Source organism: Chenopodium quinoa, unplaced genomic scaffold (assembly GCF_001683475.1).
Source record: "Chenopodium quinoa cultivar QQ74 unplaced genomic scaffold, ASM168347v1, whole genome shotgun sequence".
In the NCBI taxonomy this organism is placed as follows: Eukaryota; Viridiplantae; Streptophyta; class Magnoliopsida; order Caryophyllales; family Amaranthaceae; genus Chenopodium; species Chenopodium quinoa.
The window spans coordinates 226,747-248,927 of record NW_018744100.1 but is presented as its reverse complement, the minus strand read 5'-3'; the positions used below and the strand labels follow the sequence as shown (position 1 = coordinate 248,927).

Genomic DNA, 22,181 nt, shown 5'->3' with positions numbered 1-22,181 from the left:
TATGTGCATAAATAGTTAATATTAGTATTTAAATAATGCAAAACTTAAAGTGACACACTATAAAAAAATCGAGTGAGTAGCCAAAGTTTATTTATTTATAATCTATTTTTTTTAAAAAGAGAGGGTGTAACCAAAGTTGCACTTGCACCAATCAAATTGTTGCAATTAATTTGATATCGATCAATTATTGGAGGGAAAAAAAAAAAAAAAAAAAAACCTTTTAAACACGAGAAAAACAAAGAGAAAAAAAGCCCAAAAATAATCCGAACGTTAAAATCGGTTCTCTCTCTCTCCTCCCTCCACTGTCCAACTCTCCTCTTTCTCTTCCCCCATTTCCCCTCCATATTTCTCCCTCTCTCTCTCTCTCTTCTCAGCAATTTCATCTCAAATACAATTCAAATCTCAAATTCCCAATTCCAATCCCATTGAAAAAATAAAACCCAATTGTAAATTCTCCAAATTCCCCCCAAAATACTTAGAATTTTACAAGCAAATTTAGGCAAATTCCCAGAAATTCAATCAATCAAATACCCTTCACTTCAATCATCAATGGCGTAACACCCAGATTCCAGGAAACAGAGAAAACACCCACCAAGAACAAGAACAGTAAGAGAAGAGGAGAGAGAAAATTGATTGAGAAATTCATCATCATATATATGGCGGCGATGGCTCCAGAAAGATCTAGACCTCTCCATAACTTCTCCTTACCACCACGCTTGAATTGGGGTACTCAAAAACTTCTTCGTTGCGCCAAAATCACCAATTCCAACAACCCCTCTTCCTCAAACGACGCCGTTTCCGATTCAATTCCCGCTTCCTCCGGCGACCGGAAACTCCGAAACGCGTCGTTTCGATCTCCTCAACCGCCGTCGATTCGCCGCGGTGAAGTCGATAATGAAATCGAAGTCATTCGAGAAAGGCTAATGCTCAATCTTCGCTCTGAAGTCGATAAAATTCACGCCGATTATCTGGGAAATTCCGAATTTACCCCTGCGATTCCGCCGCCTCCTCCACCGGAATCTCGACCGTGGAATCTCCGGACTCGCCGGAGTCCGGCGACCGTTGAAATTTCTCCGGCGACGGTGCCGGTGGAGGTTGGTGTCTCGGGGGGTGATGGCGGGAGAGCGAAGTTTTCGGTGCCGTTGTCGAGGAATGAGATTGAGGATGATTTTGTGGAGATGACGGGGAGACGTCCTCCCCGGAAACCGAAGAAACGGTCTCGTTATGTTCAGAGACAATTGGATGTAAGTTTGATTAATTTCTTTTCTTGCAAAAGTTTTCGTTTTTCTGTGAATTTTGCGGGAAATTTGAATTCAATATTTGATTGATTTTTCGAGTTTTGATCTTACAGACGCTTTTTCCGGGGCTATGGTTGTCTGAGATTTCGCCGGAGATGTACAAAGTTAATGAGACTCCGGAGGCTCCTAAGGTTGGAAATTATTTAATTGATTGTGAAAAATTGAGTTTCATTTGAATTTTGGTGATAATTTCCTTATGATGTTGTTGGCGCTCATTTCGTAAATTAATTTGGGTTTAAAAGTTGAAAACTTTGAGATTCAAATTATAATCTAATCCACATTTGACAATGTAGTTCTTGGAAAAATGTGATTTTTTCGCCGTCTTGAGTAATCTTGAATTCGCAATGTTTTGGTTTAATGGTTATGATAAGTATTGATTTGATTGAATGGGATTGTAAAATTTGGTTTATTTTGTTTGGTGTTGCAGTGAAAATGAGATAATCGATGGGTGGTATTGCGGGAGTTTTGAGGTTGCTGTCCATTGACAGTGGTAGGATATGATACAAGTAGATTAGTTCTACTGTAATTGTATTGGAATTGGAATTATAGTGTAGAAGTGTTTGTGGATCAGGGGTTTCAGGCAGAAGTGTTGGTAACTCTGTTGTATAGTTGGCCAGTTGGGAGTATAACTAGAGCTGATATGTTAGTTTCTTTTTCTTCGGAGTACTTGTTATCGATCAATCAATCAATATAATTGATTTCGTTTCTCACATTTCGAGTCATTTGAGCTTATTCTTTCATGTGCTGCTGCTTGTGTTTTACTGTGTTTGTATCCATTCTCGTGGTTACAGGTTCATATTTTGAGTTGAAAGTATAGCAGAACCTAGATTCAGGGCCATTGGGGTATTTGTGGGAGGAAATGATGATTAATTTTTAAAAATCCAATCTTTGCTTTCGTATAGTATGGAATGTCAGAACTCAGAACTCTGAAGTTTGTTTCTAGTTCATTCACATATATGCTGACTGCTGTTATATACGAATTATGTAAGTTCACATAGGGCGGCATGCGTCTTTTGGGTAGGTGAAACTTCTGGATCGTTTGTGTCACAGGACTTGGATTTTGCTTCTATATTTTGTTAACCTTATCGATTAGACTAAAGTCTTAACTGTTAACTGATATGTTTGCATTATTCTCGAGATTTGTTCTGGTTTCTGCAAATGCACATTATACTTGACATTCTGAACTCAGGACATTTACCTCAAAACAGTTAGGAATTACTATTTGAAGTAGAAAAGTTGTAACATTAGGAAAATCATGTAATTTTTTTTAACAAACTGCCTCATTTCTACTGTTTTTTTCATCAGAATGGAAAATGCTGGTTTATATGCGATAACCTTTGGCAGCTTACCTGCATTTCTGTCTCTATGCCTCTTAAGGCGACATTATGTTGTAGCCCTTGTGATGGTGCAAAGGCTGGTTTCGATTGGTATCAATGTACTGACCGAAGATCGACTGGCTTGCCATGGTCACATACTCACATCAAATTGGTTAGAGTTGGATGTGGAAGTGTTTTGGTAGTGTGAGAAGGAGAGCATGTTCTCAATTTTTTGAATTTTCCCACTATAATCTGATTAGAAGGAAAAATGGTAGTTTCTGTTTATCCCTTTTGGGCTGACTCAGCCCGGCCCATTTAGCCTACACCAATTTTGTTAGCAAATTCATTATTCTTTAGAGCACGTGTATAAGTTGATAAAGAAACATTCACTTTGTCTTTTTGTTGGCGAAACATTCATTTAATAGGTGTTGTTGGAGGCTATTTACTATTTAGTTCCTTCCATCGGTCGAAAGGGTCTTTGTTCTTTGACCCTTGGAAAGCAAAGTTAGCTATATTTTATACTCGTTTTTATTCTTGTGTAGTTGTGTAAATGTGTACCTTGGTCTAGGATTTATTTTTTTTTATTTTTTTTTGGGAAGGATAACCTTTATGCTAAAACAACATCTCTTACACGTCAATTAGTTTTAGCGACACACGTTAACATTTAAGAGTAGGGGAGGTAAGGTGCAATTTTTATTATACAATTGGTTGTACTTAGAGTTGTATAACCACAATTAATTTTATTTTATTTTTTTTCATTTGAAATTTTTTCATTTGAAATACAAATGAGCAAAAAAAAAAATAAAAATAAATTGTGGTTGTACCTAGCTCTAGGATCAGTTAGTTATATAGTGAAGTAAGGGGAGTAGGGGACTCCACTCCCAATTATGACAAAGTAAATGCGAAAACAAGAAGTGCCAATGGATCTTGGATCCGAATCTTCAAATTTTGGACCCGGCCCATTTCTGATCCTATATTTGAAATTTAGATCCACTCTAAATCTAACCCGTGAATTATAAATTTGAGTTTTCTAATAAAAAATAACGATTTTAAAGTGTTTCTGTAATGTTCATATTTACCTACTCCTTTGTTTTTATTTAAATGTTACAGTTTGACTAGACATGTATGATAATGCAAAATTTTGATTAATAATATTTGTAATTATCGATAAGTATAAATTATATAAAAAAATATTCGGATAATATACATTGTGATGATTCCAACAAATACTCACGTGACTAAATTTATTCTCGTATGTAAATCACTAACATTTATCAAAATAAATTATATATGTATGTAGTGTAAAAAATCAAACTGGGGCACTTAAATAAAACGGAATGAGTTTTTTATTTAATTTTTTTTTTCCAAAAAAAAAAAAAAACTTTAGTATTTGGGAAAATTGGTAGTTTCAGCATGGAAGTCAATTAAGGCTCTATTTGGCAAGTAATTGTTAGCTGGTAGACGTTTTAACTAGATAAATGCAATTAGTTGTTTGTGTAAAATTGTAAAAGTGTTTGGTATAACTGTTAGCTATTAGTTGTTTTAATGTATAAACAACCAAAAAGCTTAAAAGTCTTTCAAAAAGCTCTTTGAAAAAAAGATTTTTAAACCTAAAAAAGCTCTTTCAACGGCTCTTTACCAAATACCCCAAATAACTTTTCGAAATAATCAAACTACTCTTTTTGCTCCAAACTCTTAACCAAACATCCCCTAAGTACACTTAAAAATAAATTTTTAGTTTGATTTCTTTTTTAAAAAATATCTAAAATAATAAATTTTTAAAACAAAAGTAAAAAAAAAAAAAACATGCGGATCCAGATCCGTGAATCTAATCTAATTTCTGGATTTTTAGATCCGTGAAGTTAGGTCCATGTCTATAAAACATATTTGAACAAGGGATCCAATAGGATTATTGGTCCAAATTTGACTCATTGCCACCTCTAGCGATAAAGGTGGGCACGGCCCGGCATGGTCCAGTCGTGGGCCATAGGCGTGCCACGGACGACGTTTTGCTATTCTGGCACGAGCCCGCTTCTGGCCCGTCTTGCTGGGTCGTGGCACAACACGTAGGCACGGACCGCGTGCCGGCCCGGCCCGGCCCGGCCTGTCGTGCCAACGGCTAAATAACGGCTATGATGCCGTAGCCAATCCACAAATTAACGGCTAATTTTTTGTCTCAAACAGCAATTAACGGCTAGTTTTCCCAAATTCCCTATAAATACCCAATTCCATTCACTTCCCAAATCACAAATTCACAATCTTCCTCTCTCAATCTCTTATATTCTCTAATAATCCTTAATCTCTTATATTCTCTAATAATTCTCTAAATATTATTTCTTAATATCGGAAAAAATTAAAAGTTCGTAATCGTAATTAGTGGAAAGCTTGAAGCACGGTTGTAAGATCTAAACTAATGTTCAATTTATTATTGTTGTTATTGTTATTATTACAATTATTGTTAGTAATTATTATTGTTGTTATTGTTATTGTTATATTTGTTGTTATTAATTATTATTATTGTTATTATTATTATTAAAATTATTGTTATTAATTATTATTGTTGTTATTTTTATTATTACAATTGTTGTTATTAATTATTGTTGTTGTTATTGTTATAATTGTTGTTATTAATTATTATTATTGTTATTATTATTGTTAAAATTGTTGTTATTAATTATTATTATTATTATTATTATTATTATTATTATCAATTATGGCATCTAATAACCCATCATCTAGGGGGAAGGGGAAAGGCCGACTTGCCCGTGGTAGTAGTTCTAGGGAATCACCTAATCTAACGAGCCCCCAAATTCCGAGTCCGGCCATTCCAACCAATGACCCCGGTAACCTCCCTCTAGGCTTTGAACAATTTAGAGATGATGGTACTTCCGGTTTTCAACCCTACAATATGCCCGGATTTCTACCACCAAACCAATTTCCACAATACGGTCAATTTCCACCAAATTACTTTGACACACAAAATTTTTATTCTAGCCAAGGTAGCCAACAAACCCTAAATGCCTCCGGTTCTACTACTAACCAACAAAACCCCGATTCTACAAACACCCAATTCCCAAACACACATGAAGAATGGTTAACCGAGAGTGAGATGGTACTTGTCAAAAGCCGCAAAAGTGAGGTATGGCGTTATTTCCTCCTAAGTAGAGACCACCTAAGAGCAAAATGTAAACATGTGATCATTCATTCTCGACAAAATCGACATCGGGGATGGGACACTTAAATAGACACATGAGAAGTTGTGCAAAACCAGCTAGTGATCCAACCCAGCCAAAAATTTCCCAATTCCATCCACACGGCTTTACCTACAACTATGAGAGGGATAGGGATGAACTAGGGAAAATGATAGTACACGCCGAACAACATTTTCTTTTCTCCGAAAGTGACCCATTTAACACTTACATTAACAAAGCATTACAACCCCAACATAAAAGAATCTCTAGGAAAACCGTTCGTTCCGCCACCATGAAAAACTTCCTAAAGTACAAAATGCGGTTACAAGCCGAATTGAGTAACCTTAACTGTAGAGTGCCTTTGACTGCCGATTCTTGGGATAGTGGTTATAAATATCACTATTTATGTGTGACTTGCCATTGGGTAGATGATCAATGGTTGTTACAAAAACGAATAATCCATTTCAAAATGCTGGAATACCCCCACACCGGTATTAACATTTCTCACCATTTAATGGAAGCAATAAATGAATACAACCCTCGAGATAAAATGATGTCTATGACATTTGACAATGCAACCGCAATGACATATACTGCTAATTATGTCAAACAAAACTTGACCGATGTAATATTAGATGGTGATGCACTTCATACTAGATGTGTTTGCCATGTTCTTAACTTGTGTGTACAGGATGGACTTAGAGAAATGGGTCCATACTATAACAAAATTAGAGAAGTTATTATGTCTATTAATAGCTCAAACATGAGATACCAAGAATGGAAGAGTTTTCTAAGACAACAAAAGATAAGGGCTATAAAAATCAAAACCGATTGCCCAACTAGGTGGAATTCCACCTATGACATGTTAACCACCGCAATTGAGTACAAGAATCCGTTGACAATGTTTTACAACCAAAAATTTCCAAACAATGCTATATATGAGGATGATTGGGCTAAATGTGAACGATATATGCAATTTTTACAGTTATTATATAACATGACGTATTGTTTTTTTTCTGTTTATAATCCTTGTGCTCAAAACTTTCTTTCAAATGCATGTGTACTCGCCCAACTTTTGGCTGATCATCGCAACCAAAGTGATTATGATCAGTATCTTCCAGCAATGGAAACAAAGTGGCGTAAATATTATAGTGAAATTCCTTTGATTTATATTTTTGCTTCCATATTAGATCCTAGGCAAAAGTATGAAAACACATTTATGTTAGTTGACTTTTATTTTCAATGCATGCTTCTTGACGATAATGTAGAAACGTATAAGAGTAATGTGAAGGACCAATTTTTTGCTTTATATAGAGTCTATGAAGCCAAATATGGAAGCGTTCCTCGCTCAGGGCCTTCCCAACCATCCAAAAACGTAAGTAAGAAGGCCAAACATTTATTTTCACAAGCTACTAACTTGATTTCAAGGTTTTCAGGTGATTCATCAATAAGGAGAACGCAAAGCGATGTCTTGGAGTTGCAAATGTACCTGAGTTACGACTTCACCAAGGGCATGGATGACGATGAGATAAACAGCCTCGATCTCCTTGCATGGTGGAAACAACAAAGCACGAAGCATCCAACTTTGGCGGCAATGGCACGAGACATTCTTAGTATCCAAGTCTCCTCCGTTGCCTCCGAACGAGCTTTCAGCGCATCCAGGAGGGTTTTAGACGATAGAAGAACAAGTCTAAAACCCGAAACACTTGAAATGTGCGTGTGTTTCAAAGATTGGTTAGATGCTGAAAATCGGTCACAAGACCGTTCTTACGACGACAACGACAACGATGAAGGAACCTCCGCTTCCGACCGTATGGGTTCGGCTAGTTCCCAATCTATGCAACTAGCCGATGACCTTGAAGCCGAAGACGAAGACGAAGACGAAGACGCACAAGAAGAAGAAGAATAGGTAATTTTTGTATATTGTACGATTTTTATCATTATCAATATTATCATTTTACGATTTTTATCATTATCCAATTTTTGTTTAATATCCTTGTACGATTTTTATCATTATTATCATTGTACAACTTTTTCAAGTAATAATAATATGAAGTATGCATTATTCACATCCAAAGTCTAATTTGCCTTTTTTTCGTTAAGTTATAATTCGTAAATTAATATAACAAAAATAAAATTATAATAATTAATAATACAAAAATAAATGTAATAAATTATAAACATTAAACTATAAAGTAATAGTATAAACTAAATATATAAATTTAATTATTAAATATAAAAAATAATAAAACATAAATATTAAACTTAATTTATTTTAGAAAAATAATAATATAAGATTATAAGTTATAAACTATTAATTAATAAATAAATAAATAAATTAAAAAAAAGGGAGGAAGACAGCAAGCCAGCCCACCAGGCCAGCACGCAGGCCAGCACGACACGAGCCCGAATGGCACGTGGGCCGTGCCGTGCCGTGGGCTGGCCTGTGACTTTGGGCGACACGGCACGACACGTCTTCTCATGCACGGTGGCCCGCGGCGGCACGGCCCAGCACGGTGCCCACCTTTATCTAGCGATAACCATGTGAAGAATTGTGGTGAGAAGTAGGATTTATGAAAGCTAGAGGGAGTTGATATTCTGTAATAAGGGATGCAAATCGAGGTAAAAAATAATAATAAATTTTATATTCTGACAAAGAATACAACAATTTATATTAGAACAATCTTAAGCATAAACAAACTAAATTATGATGGCCTAATAAATTTCACATTAAAACATGAAAATAAGGTAGGAACGATAGTAAGTAGCAATTTTAACCAACTTATCTGAGTTGAATTGTGGCATGAATTAACACTATTGGAAAGTTGAATCTATCTCGTTACGTACACGGTACACACGATCTTTTAACAATGAACTTCAAAGGTTGTACACCTGACCACTGTCTCGTACTCTCATTAGTGTAGTATAAAGAGGCACTTTGATAACAATTGTGGTAAATGTCCAAATGAGAGATTGTAATTCTGTGTCATTTTTGGGAGAGAGAAGAGTGATTTTATATATTGCTTATTTATGAGAAGAAAGCCATCTTTATTATTATTATTATTATTATTATTATTATTATTATTATTATTATTATTATTATTATTATTATTATTATTAATTTTTTTTTATATAGGAAGCGTTCATGACTGAAAAACTGAAAATAAAGACATTAAATGAGTTTTTGAAAATGAAAGTTCAACGAATCTGCTTTGTTGATTAACGTTTGTAACTGTTATATTAAATACGATGATTTGACGAAAATTATGGCAAGGTATAATCTTCAACGGTCTCTTATTTATCAATCAACCTCTTAGGTTACACAGCCTTTGTCTAATTGGTTTAGTATGAAGAGGTAGATTGAGAACGATTGTGACCGATGCCAAAATGAGAGACTCTAATTTTCATTTCGGAGAGAGAAGAGTGATCCTATATATTTTTGAGTAGAAAACTTGGTTTTTTTAGGAAGCCTTCAAGTTTAAAGAAACGATAAAACAATAAATCAGTCTTTGAAAAACGCTAGATCAATGAATCATGCTTTGACTAGGTTTGAAAATTTTGACGAATTTATGGAATATAATCTTCAAAGGCTAGGAAATGAATGTATAGAATCTCACAAATTGGTGTAAAAATAAACTGATGGGTGATACAATTTACACACTCATATGATCACGAGCGAATGTGCTCAAATCGTGGATTCCAACTACCTTAATTGGTTAAAGTTTAAGAGGATGATACTTAAAATATGACATCAAACCTCATCTCCATAATTACTCTTGATGTCTTTCTCTCCACACCAAAAAAAAAAAAAAAAAAAAATGAAAAAGAAAAAAAAGTTACAAACGTGCCCAAGGACACGGAAATTGGGATATATAAAGTGGGTAGGAATCTGGTATATTGACAAACAAAGCGGGACAGCAAGTACTTTTGGGTTCTTTTGAAGCAAATGACATAGAGATTGGGCCTAAAGAATTAAGGCATAACTAAATATAGATTTTTTTTCTAGCTAGAAAATACAATACAGCATTTAACATGATGAACTTCTTTTGAAGTCAAATATTATTCTTGCGAAACCAAATCTACGTTTATTAGTAATCGAGGGACTTCTAGATACTGATAGAGTATATAAACCGATTTTGGGAGGAAGGGGATGCATGGATGAATAGGATACTAATAAACCGATTTTGGGCTTCAACCATCAGGTTAAGCTTTTGATTGAGATGATCCTTAACATGGTATTAAAAGCCAGCGTGACACAAAGGTCACGGGTTCGAATATCATTCACCCCTCCTTTCAAAATGGAATATTAAATGTTGGGTATGATGGAGCCGCTACATCCACACTTTACTGGGCTCTTATATAAGGGGGCGTGATAGAGTATATAAACCGATCCTTGATTTCAACTATCAGGTTAAACTTTTAGTTGAGATGGTCTTTTAACAGATACGCTTTTGATTGAGATGGTTCTTTAACATATACTTTCATGAAGAAAATGAAATCACTTGAAAAGGTCATGTTCTTAAGTGATTGATGAATAAAAATAATAAAAGCTTAATTTGGTACTTTTATCTCTAATCTAAGATCAATGTTGATAGAACTCATGCAACTAGCTAGCAACTAGCAAGACCGCCACCAAATTTTGATTTTTTCCCACATCAATATTAATGAAATAATGAGGATAAAATACTAACCTAGAATCCTAGATATTTAAATGAAGTAATGAACTAACTACTTAACTAGTACGAGTACGAAGTATCTTTTGTCGTTTTTTTTGTAAGTTGTTACCCTCATCTAGTCAACTTTGCAATCTTTTAAAAAATTAATTATTTCAAGAATTTCTTTTTTCGACAACTAAACTATATCGACATACAACACTCTACAAAATGAGAAATTTTTCAGAAAGACTTCAACATGAGAAAAGCATAAATTCACCTTAAGATCCTCGCTCGTAGTTATCCATAAACAAAATGAGACTCAAAATTTAAGATCAATCATTTGATTACTTATTGTTTGGGTCCAATTTAGTCCAATTGGGCCTGGTCACTGAATGATCCAATTAAAAGCCCAAGGTTAAGGTTCAACTCTCCAAATGTGCTAAAGTCAAAAATCAAACATCCTCAAAGCCATGTCAAGGTCAGTCAACGGCCCAATCAGCTTGGCCCAGCCCAACTGACTTCCGGGCCCAATCCGCCTCCTTCATTAGCCAAGGTATAAAAGCCAACAATTTGGTCAATTCTTGGTAAGACAAAAAAGCCTCAAGCAACTAAACTCTTGCACAGCTTTCTCTCTCTAATATACTGACTTAAGCATCGGAGGGGCCTTCCTCGGCGTCCCCCCCGAGGCTAGTTTACGTGTATTTGTTGTGCAGGAAACCCTCGGCTCCTGCGTCGTTCGGACCGAGACCAAGTTCCCTCAAGATAAAAGGATCTTCCGAGATTCGATTGTTTTCATCCGAAACAATTTGGCGCCGTCTGTGGGGAACGCTACTAAATTTCGCGTCAGTCATCAAACACTCCGGCAGTCGCCATGACTAAGAGTGGAAAGAGTTCCAAGAAGGCTAAGAAGGGAGGAGGCCGGATTACGGTGAGGGAACGCCAGCCGGTTTATCCCTCCCCGGAGCAAGCCTCTTCCGAATCGGAGGCCCCCATTTCTCCGGAAAGGGAAGCCTCAAGAGGTCCTAGCCTCCAGGAGGAGAACACCTCGCACCACACTCGGCAGCCGGGGCCATCCCCGAGACCGAGTGGCTCAGGTGCGAGGAACTCCCCGCCGCGCCATAGCGTGCAATCCAGGTCACATCCGCGGGAGACTCCTCCCTCCGGACCCTCCACCGAGGAAGTGGCCAGAGCAGTGGCCATCTGCATGGAGTTCCTTAAAGCTCAAGGGGCTCCAATCCAGATGCCTGATGATCACCAGCCGAGAAACCAGAAAAGGAGGATCGGTCAGGATGATGGTGGACAAGTTCCACCACATAGAGAGCTCGGCCAGAGGTGGCGAGGGGACACCCGAAACTCCAGTAAGGAGAGGAGGAGGAACCCTCAACCCTCTGACCACTCTGAAGCTCAGAATTCCATGGGGCCCTCCAAGGACCCGGAATTCGCCCGCCAAAGCGTTCACGAACGCTTGGGTTCGAGGGAGGTGAGTGTGCATAGCCGCCTCACCTTCCCAGAGGATACCGGACCCCACCCAACCTTGTCTCAGCCGGGGACGAAAACCACTTCCACCTCTGAGAGAGGAGGGAGCGAGGTCCCTGAGGCCGGGTACAAGGGGAAGGCGGTCATGGTTCCATCGAACTCGCCCTTCCAGAAGTGGATTCTGGAAGAGCATGTGCCAACGGTCAAAATCCCGGCACATATTACTTACGATGGTACCTCAGATCCTAAGGATCACATTGCCTCTTACGAGGGGCACATGTATCTGAACCCGAGGTCTGAGGCTACCTGGTGTAAATACTTTCCTACGACCCTCAAAGGTGTTGCCCAATCCTGGGTCACCAAAGGGCTCAAGGAAGGCTCCATAACCGGTTGGAACGACCTCTCCAACAAGTTCAAGAGCAAATTCTCTACGGCCAACCGCCGAGAGAAGACCACTGCAGAGCTAATGAGTCTGCAGCAGGCGGAGGACGAGAGCCTCCGCGACTATCTGACTCGCTTCAGCAACGAGTCATCCGGAATCACAAGCCTGGATCAAGGCCTGGCCGTGTTCGCGCTACGGAACGGCCTCCAAGCTGGAAAGTTCCTGGACTTCATGGTCATGCATCCCCCGCAGACCCTGGAGGAAGCCTTGGAAGCATCGGATAGGTTCATCCGAGCCGAGGAGTGGAACAGATCCAGGTCTCAGTCTCGACCGAGAATTGAGAAGCCGAAAGGGCAGCAGCCCGAAGTCTCGGCGCAGAGGAAAGGGAAGGCTAAGGCCTCAGAACCGTCCTCTGCTGCCGAGCCGAAGAAGGAAAGACACTTTCCCTACACGGGAAGGTACGATTCATACACTCCACTCTCCCTTCCCCGTGCTAAGATTTTCAGCACGACGAAGGACGAGGGGAGATTCAAAAAACCTCGTCCGTTGCCTCCCTGGCATCAGACGAGGGGAAAGGACCAGTGGTGCGAGTTCCATGACTCACCCGGACATCGCACCGAGGACTGCGTCCAGCTGAAGGACCAGATTGAGGATCTGGTCCGCAAGGGGTACCTGAGCCAATACCTCGCGGACAGGCGCGAGGAGAAAAAAGCTGAAAAAGATTCTCGGCAGGACCTCAACTTCGCTCGGAAGAAGGATAAGGGACCTCAGGGCAAGGAGTCCCTCGACATCCTGGTTATTTCCGGGGGAATCTCGCGAGGCACAGCCAAACGCCAACTGAGGGGTCTAACCCATCAGATTCATCAGGCTGAGCTTCGGCAGTCCCAGTCACCGGCGCCGAACATCCTGTTCACAGCCGAAGACTGTGAGGGGGTGGTATACCCCCACGATGACCCACTAGTAATCATTCTGGGCATCGCCAACCGCAACGTCTGGCGGACCCTCGTCGACGGCGGTAGCGGGGCGAACATCCTCTTCCGAGGAGCGTTCGACCAGCTGAGGATGGGAGCCGAGCACCTGGCCCCCGCACCCTACCCGGTGTCTGGATTCAACGGCTCTTCCTCGTATCCTGACGGGAAGATTACACTTCCTGTCACCATCGGCGAAGGCCGAGCAGCTAGGAATATCATGGCCGAATTTTTGGTCGTAGATGCTCCATCTGCATACAACGTGATCATGGGGAGACCCCTCATTCACGGCATTCAAGGAGTCGTCTCCACGTATCATCAAATCATGATATACGTTTCAGACGAGGGACGCTCCGAGAAAATAAAGGGCAGTCAAAAAGAAGCCCGCCGATGCAATCACCTCAAGCCATCCACGTCTCGCCGAGGCGACCGTGGCGATGGGGAGGAAAAGCACCGGGACCGAAACGCCAAAAAGCCGAGAGGCTCAGACGTTTCGGCTAATGAAGCCCCAGACAACGAGAAATCTGATGGGGGCCAAAAGGCTGACTCCGCCTCAGAGCCGAACGACTCTGATGGCCAGCCGCGGTCAGGAAAGTCTGCTAATATTGATAGCAGGCCGGAATTCGAGGAATCCAACTCTAAGAGCATGGAAACGGATGACCTGACCGAGTCAATAGAACTGACCGTAGGAGATCCGAACAGATGTGTTAGCATCGGGTCGTCACTGGAGCCAAACACCCGTGCGGCACTCGTCCAACTCCTACGGGCCAGTGGAGACGTGTTCGCCTTCTCAGCCGCAGAAATGCCCGGGATTGATCCGGACTTCGTCTCCCATAGGCTTAATGTCGACCCCTCCAGTCGACCCATTAAGCAGAAAAAGCGGAACTACTCCGCCGAAAAGAACCAGAACATCGCAGCTGAGGTCGATAAGCTCCTAGATGCTGGGTTCATTGAACCCTGTCAGTATCCGGAGTGGCTGGCCAATGTTGTAATGGTTCAGAAGGCAAATGGTAACTGGAGGATGTGCGTTGACTTCACGGACCTGAATAGGGCATGTCCCAAGGACTCCTATCCGCTGCCGAGGATCGACCAACTGGTCGACTCGACAAGCGGGCATGCTCTGCTCAGTTTCATGGACGCATTCTCGGGATACCATCAGATCTTCATGCACCCCGAGGACCGAGCTAAAACAGCGTTCATAACAAGTTCCGGGTTGTACAATTACAGAATGATGCCCTTCGGATTGAAAAATGCGGGGGCAACATATCAGAGGTTGGTTGATCAGGTTTTCGCCGAGCAAAAAGGCCGAAACATGGAGGTTTATGTTGACGACTCAATCGTCAAAAGCATAAAAGAAAAAGATCATGTCACGGACCTAGCCGAAACCTTCGCCACCCTCAGAAAATACAAAATGAAGCTGAATCCGAAGAAATGTGTCTTCGGCGTGAAGTCAGGCAAGTTCCTCGGCTTCATGGTCAGCAAGAGGGGGATTGATGCAAACCCCGCCAAAGTACAAGCTGCTTTAGACCTCCCCGAGCCGAAGACAAAAAGGGATATTCAGCGTCTAGCCGGGAGAATGGCTGCCTTGTCCAGGTTCATCTCACGAGCCTCAGACAAAGGGCTCCCTTTCTTCAAGGCGCTGAAGCTCCAAAATTCAAAAGGCATTGAATGGGGAGACGAACAAAAGTCAGCCTTTCAGCAGCTCCGTGAACACCTGGCTCAACTCCCAACACTGGCAAGGCCAGTCGTAGGAGACATCCTATACTTATACGTGGCGGTCAGTCCAGCCACGGTAAGCGCGGTGCTGCTAAGGGAAGAAGAAAAAGTTCAACAGCCGATCTATTTCGTCAGCCACACCCTGACGGATGCCGAGACGCGCTACCCATTGTTAGAAAAAGTGGCTTATGCAGTGGTGGTGGCTGCTCGGAAGTTGCGACCCTATTTTGATTCTCATCAAATAGCGGTTCTAACTGATCAGCCGTTAGAGAAAGTCCTCGGCAAGGTTGAAAAATCCGGTAGACTAGCAAAGTGGGCTTTCGAGCTCACCGAGTTCAGTATCGGTTATCAGCCGAGAACAACCATCAAGGCGCAAGCCTTGGCAGACTTCTTGGCCGAGTGCTCCTATCAGGAGACTCTGGATGCAAGGAGGAAAATCTGGACCGTCTTCACGGATGGGTCCTCCACCGTGAACGGTTCGGGGGCAGGGGTCGTCATCACCTCTCCCGAAGGCAAAACCTTCGAGTATGCACTAAAATTTTCATTCAAAGCCTCTAACAACGAGGCCGAATATGAAGCAGCCATTGCTGGCTTAGACCTGTGCATATCGTTGGAAGCCGAGCATGTCTACCTCAAGACAGATTCTCAGCTGGTCGCCAATCAGATCCGGGGGGAGTATGAGGCTAAAGAGCCTTCAATGGCAGCTTACCTCACAAGGATCAAATCGACAATTGCGAAGCTGAGATCTTTCGAAGTAGAGCTGATCCCAAGGGGTCAAAATGCTCAAGCGGACGCACTCTCCAAACTTGCAAGCTCAACTCTGACTGAGTTAAGCCGTTCTGTCTATGTGGAGGTGCGCCGAGAAAAGAGTGTAGCCGAAGCAATATCAATCTGCTGCGCTGCACTCGAGCCGAGCTGGATGGATGACATCCTGGCTTATAAACTCAGGGACGAGCTCCCCGAGGATAGGAATTCGGCCTCCAAGATAAAGCGGATCAGTTCACGATTCCTCGTCTTCGGCGGCCAACTCCTCAGAAAATCCTTCTCCGCTCCATTGTTGAAATGCGTGGGTCCAACGGATGCCGACTATATTCTCCGAGAGATTCACCTCGGCATCTGCGGAAACCACATAGGAGGGAGAACCTTAGCCCACAAAGCTCTCAGGGCAGGGTATTTTTGGCCTACAATGATCTCGGATGCAAAGAACATGGTCAGAAAATGCGAGAAATGCCAAAAATTTGCACCGGTAATCCATCGGCCATGCCAAGATCTCCAGCCAATTCTTAATCCTCTTCCATTTGCACAATGGGGGTTGGATATTCTGGGACCCTTTCCCGAGGCCCCATACAAAAGAAAGTGGCTGATAGTCGGAATCGACTATTTCAGCAAATGGATTGAAGCGGAAGCTGCTTCAAGCATATCTGAGCAAACTGTCAGACAGTTCATCTGGCAGAACATAATAACTCGGTTCGGCATCCCAAAAGTTTTTGTGTTCGACCACGGCAGACAGTTTGACAACCTGCCCTTGCGCCGATACACTGATCAATTCGGGATAAAATTGGCTTACTCCGCGGTTTGCCACCCTCAGAGTAATGGCCAAGCCGAAGCCGCAAATAAACAGATCCTTAACGCTCTCAGAAAAAGAGTAGAGGATCAAAAGTCCAAGTGGGTAGAGGAACTTCCGGGAACCCTCTGGTCACTCCGGACAACCGAGAAGGAGGCAACGGGGCATTCACCTTTTCAGCTGGTGTATGGATCCGAAGCAGTGCTTCCAGTGGAAGTGGGCTCAGAAAGCCTACGAGTGAATCTCTTCTCAGCCGAGGAAAATGAGCAGCTCATGAAAGAGTCCCTCGACTTCCTTGACGAGATTAGAGATCTAGCCCGAGAAAGGATGGCTGCACACAAGCTCAGAATGAGCAAGTCCTACAACCGAAGAGTCTATCAACGACCTCTCAGAGTTGGGGATTTAGTTCTGAGGAATGCTGCAGCTGTTCAAAAAAGTCGCATTCATGGCAAACTCTCAGCATCTTGGGAGGGACCTTATGAAATTTATCAAGAGCTTCAGCCCGGTACCTTCAGACTCAAACAAATGGATGGCACCGAGCTGAAAAACCATTGGAATGCCGATGTGCTCAAAAAATACTATGTGTAAATCCTTCGGATAGTACAATCTATGTAAGTACACTGATTTTGTTTACAAAAAGGCCATCGAGCCAGTATTCATTCAGATTGCGTGTATTCTTTAAGTCTTTATGCTTTCTACGGTTTTTCAAAAATTCAAGGTTTCATTCGGCGCTGTCCGGGGTATTGCATAATGATGCCTTGTACCTCGGCAAGCCGTAAAACCTGCCAAAAAAAGATACAAGCCCGAAGTATTGCATAGTGATGCCTTGTACTTCGGAGAATCTGTTCCTTTGGGCAAAAAGGCCATAGACTTATCCGAAACATAGCCTAAAAAATAGGAACTGATAAAGCCCCGAAGTATTGCATAGTGATGCCTTGTACTTCGGATGAATCAGTTCCGGGTGGTAGTTGCAACTCTGAAGTATTGCATGATGATGCCTCGTACTTCAGATAAACTGCTGCCCCGGCATGGTGTTTCGGATAGTTGTTCCCTTGGATGAATTGAAGAAAGTGTCACAAGAGTACCATCTCTAGAGTGAAAACTCTCAGGTGGGAAATCAGTACTTTAAAAACAGATGTAGAAAATAAAGCAAAGTGTTCAAAGATCCTCGGCTTAGCCGAGAAAAATTATCAGCCATTCCAGAATTCAGAAGACCTCATCTTCAGATTTCTGGGGGGGCAGAGGGAAATAGAGAAATGGCACAACTGATCTAATACCCTTCAGCTCAGCCAGCCAAAGTTTGATACTTATGTCAGTTTTTTCACAAGTTGAAAACATCCGAGTACAAACGGCAAAAAGAAGTCTCAGCAGAAATGATTCTCGCTAGCCGAAGTTCTGCACTTAGCAAATATTTGAAAGATCATTCAAAGAAAGCAGTAAAGTGCGAAGACTGGTAAAGCGAAGAAAAAAAAAAAATAATACACAAGAAAGCTGAGAAAGTGAACTTTGAAATAAAAATGTTGAATTACAAAAATAGTCGGCAGCCGCCCACAAGCGGAAAGTAACAGCTGCCGAAATGCGTACAGGCAAAATAAAAATATAATAAGCTGTTGTACGATAAGGCAAGCTGAAGCAAAAAAAAACAAAAGGCAAAAATTCAGAAAGCGGCAAGTCTAAAGTTGAGCGCATGATGAACCGCAAGATTCTGAAGACGACTGCCCGAGTTCCTATGCTTCAGCCTGAGGATCAGACTGATCAGCTTCATTGGGCCCAATGGTGGTCTCAGCTCCAGCAGCAGAAGAAGCAGGCTTTGCACTTTGCCGAGCCTCCCTTTCCCTCTGCTCAGCCTCCAACTCCATCCTCTCAGCTTCTTCCTCGGCTTCCTCAGCCTTAAGGATTTCAGCTTCGATTGGAGTGGCATACTTCATGTGAGGGTCTTCGGGATCTTGGACCCATTCAGCACATTTGGACCAGTCCAGCTTCGGCTCAGCATGAAGGCAGACCCTTCGGCACACTCTGAACCCGTTTCTAAAACCCATTTCATACTCTTCTTGGGTATAGATACGGACTTTGAGTAGAGCCTCAGCATCGGCCAACTTCTTCTTCGTCTCCTCCAAGTCTTCCTCGGATCTCTTCAGCTCATCGACGAGCTTGGAGGAGGAGCCTTTCAGCTCGGTAAACTCTTGCTGAACCCGGGAAGCCTCGGCCTGAACTTGGACCATTTCTTCCTTCTTGGCAGTGAGCTGATCCTCAGCCTCTTGTAGCTTAGCTCTTTGAGCTTCAGCAGCAGCAGCAGCCCTTGAGAGTTGGACATCCCTAGCTTGGAGCATCTCTTCAGCAGCCATTCTGCTGGCTTCAAGAGATTCTAGCTGATGCTGCACTTCAGCTTGTGCAGCAGTTCCTTCTTGAATTCGGCTCTCAATAGCAGCCTTGAATTTGGAGACGTCCACTCCCATATGCTCCTGGAGGAATTTTTCCCCTTCCATCAGTGGGGGAAAAACCTCCATCTCCATAGCATCACAGAAGGTTTTCAGAGCTTCGGCAGCTTTTTTACCGTACTCCTCAACCTCCTGCTGCTTCTCTTCAGCTGCTGCTTGCTTCAGCTTAGCAAGCTTAACTTCCTCTTCAGCCACCTTCCTTTCGTGCACAGCAGCGTCTACCCTATCTTGTAGGGTATCAATCAGCTCTACAGTGAGAGTCTGATTGTGCACGAACTGAAAACAGGAAGACAAAAAAAATAAGTAATAAGAAAAAAAAATAGAGCTGAGTTTCGGAGGAAATGAAGGAAAATTACCTGCATCATCAGCAGTTGGTTAGACCTGGCTGGGTCAGGAACTGATCTACTGGATTCGCCCATCCCAGCAGTGGCCTTCAGCGACCAGATCCTTGCCCTGTCTACTTCGGACATGCCAGCAAAATTGCCGAAGTAGGCTGCAGCTCCTTCTCGGTTTTGACCCCATATGAGGTCCCAGATGTGATCTGGGATTGGAATTCGGGGGGCCGAGAAACCCATTTCTCCAGAATGCAGAGTCTGGAAAGAAGGGAAGGACGACGATGGAGCTTGATTAGCTTTGGTTGTCTCAGCATCGTCCTTCTCAGAGGAGTCAAGTACTATGACCTCCTCTTCTTCAGGGGTGAGGACGAAAGCCTCAACCTCTCTTGCGATATCTGCCGTGAAGCCTTCAGCACTTGACATCACGGCATCTTTATTTCCGTGCTCAGCAGCACTCTCCTTGATTTCTTCTTGGACCCCTCCCTTAGGTTCGGGAGTCCTCTGATCCACCTCCATCTCAGGAGGTGGCGGAGGGGTCTTTTGAGGAGATTGGGGTGTTGGCTGGGGAACCCTCGGCGATCCATTGCCTTCCTCAGGTTCCCTTATTGCGACGCCGATGGTCATCGGCCTCTGCTGAAAGTCATGAGGGCCGATGATGGCCATCCTTCGGCGCCTTTTCAGAAGAGGCTGCTCGTCCATATCTGAGTCTGAAGACTCTTGTATTTGATCTTCGGGACGAACAGGAGCTTTGCCTTCTCTGTGTCTGTTACTCTCTTCAGACTGTAACAGACAGGGGGGAAGAAGAGTGTGAGTAAAAAAAAAAAGAAGAAGAAAGACAAAGTTAAGTCTAAAGGCTCACCGAGGTCTTCAGCAAAGCCTCGTCTTCTTCAGCTGCCCTAGCCGCAGCTTCTTCAGCAACTCTGGAGGACCCTTCTCCACCTTCACAAGCTTCAATAACCCGTGCAACCTCTTCGGCTGTACGGGCAGCTTCAGCTTCTTCTTCCAGCAGCTGAAACAAGGGATCTCTCTTCTTCCACCAAGGCTTCTGCCTCTGATACAGAGCAACAGCCTCAATTTGGAAGTGGGAAGAGTCTAGGTGAACCTCTCGGCGCCTTGGTTCAGTGATAGGGGGAGCCCGATCAGTTACGACTCGTTCTCGGTTGACGCCAAGGCGAGCGTAATCAATGCCGACGTTGGTCTCGTCCCGTTCTGAAAAAGAAAAGGGGAGAAGTCAATTCAGTTAGTTCGGCACATCACAAGAAAGCAAAATGAAAGAAGAAAAGAGATAATTAAAAGGCCTCGGCCCCAGCCGAAGAAGATTACCATCCCTAAACTTTCGGCTGAGGCCGACAGCTGCCAGCATATTCTCTTGGAAAACATAGTGCGTATCGGGGAGCCAAGTCTCCGGGATATGCTGCATTCGGCCGCTGCCTCCCCGGTTCGGCAGCTTGCCGAAGATGTTCTGCTGATTAAGGTTCGGGTCTGGCCCGCTATCTTCGGGAGGACCTAAACTTCCCATATCAGGATCCGGCTCGGCAAGATACCGGGGAGCGCTGAAAACGTAAGGGTGGCTCGGCTCCGTGGGTGCCCTAACCCAAATCCATTGACCTCTCCAGTCCTTGTCTGAAGAGTCGTTCGGCCACATGGTTAGGAACGGGGGCCGAGACTCAATCCGATACCACCCAGAGCCATGGCATCCGTGCCCACTTTGAATGTTTGGCACTAGCCGATGGAGCCTTTTGAAGCAATGCAGGTTCGGCACGTACCTGAAGAATTTGCAGACCCATAAGTACGTCATTACCCTTCGGATGCTGGTGGGGGTCAGCTGGCACAGGGAAATGTTGTAATGGATCAGCAAGTCTCGGACGAAAACGTCCAAAGGGAACCTCAGCCCATACTGAAGCTGTCTCGTGTACACCCCCACATACCCCGGGGGTGGACGATGGATTCTATCGGATGCTGAGGGCATTCGGCACCAATATCCATCAGCTTCAAAAATGCCGTAGTGCAACTCAATTTGCTCGGCAAATCGATATTGATCGGCGTTCTCTACCCACCATGAGTAGGGGCGGTTCTTTATCATGGCCGAAGCGACTTCGGCATCCTCCCACTCTGAAAACCCTGGGAGGATATCCCAAAGGACAGCGGGAACTTCATCATCCCGTCCTGAAGCGCTCACCCCCTCAGCCCTCTGAGGAGGAGCCGAAGAAATGGGAGTCGCCCTAACCCCTTCAGCAGGGTCAGACTCTGTCCTTCGTCCATTCCAGGTCCCAATCCTGTCCCTGGGATCGGGGATTAGCCTTGCTCTCCTTGGAGCACGGGCTCCACCTCTAACTCCCCTCACCATTGACGAATTTCGAAGGAAAAAGTCGAAAAAGGGGAAAGAGTGCAAAGTCGAAGAAAAATGAAACAAAATCAAAGGAATTTACCTTGATCTGAAGCAAAAGTCGCCGATTTACGAATTGGTAGTGACAAGTCTCAGCTTCTAAGCTTAATGCTCGGGGAATTTGCGAAGTTTTGATGCGGGCTCTTGAGCGTTCTTGAGAATTCTGGGTTTGTGTTGATGAATGAGTGGGGAGAGAAGACGCGCCTCTATTTATATCTCCAGAAATGGGAATTCAAGGAGTCTGCGTTTCAATTTCTCTCAAGCACCCCACTAAGTAACCGTTAAACACACGACCTTGCAGTTAAATCGCCCACTACCCGTCCAACTTCCGCAATTATCCACATTAACTGTTGTTATCTCATTAATCATGGGTTAATTACGGTTTAAATTCACATTTTTGGATTAACAAATCATTCACTTCCCTCCTTTTCTGATTAAATCAAACCCGACCCGTCA

The 22,181-nt window shown here is 43.0% G+C and overlaps 1 protein-coding gene across 1 annotated transcript; it reads left to right on the top strand.

The window, feature by feature from the left end:
• The first annotated feature begins 241 nt into the window (after positions 1-241).
• On the top strand, positions 242-3,699 carry LOC110692250. Its single transcript, XM_021869242.1, has 3 exons — positions 242-1,244; positions 1,352-1,429; positions 1,726-3,699. Exons 1-3 carry the CDS (start codon positions 657-659, stop codon positions 1,726-1,728), a joined length of 669 nt encoding a protein of 222 aa, XP_021724934.1. The 5' UTR covers positions 242-656; the 3' UTR covers positions 1,729-3,699.
• Positions 3,700-22,181: the final 18,482 nt, after the last annotated feature.

Excerpts from the sequence above, each read along its gene's own strand:
- LOC110692250 (XM_021869242.1), top strand. The coding sequence starts at position 657 with ATGGCGGCGATGGCTCCAGAAAGATCTAGACCTCTCCATAACTTCTCC. Across the intron at positions 1,245-1,351 it reads ATGTTCAGAGACAATTGGAT|ACGCTTTTTCCGGGGCTATG; the intron begins GTAAGTTTGATT and ends TTGATCTTACAG.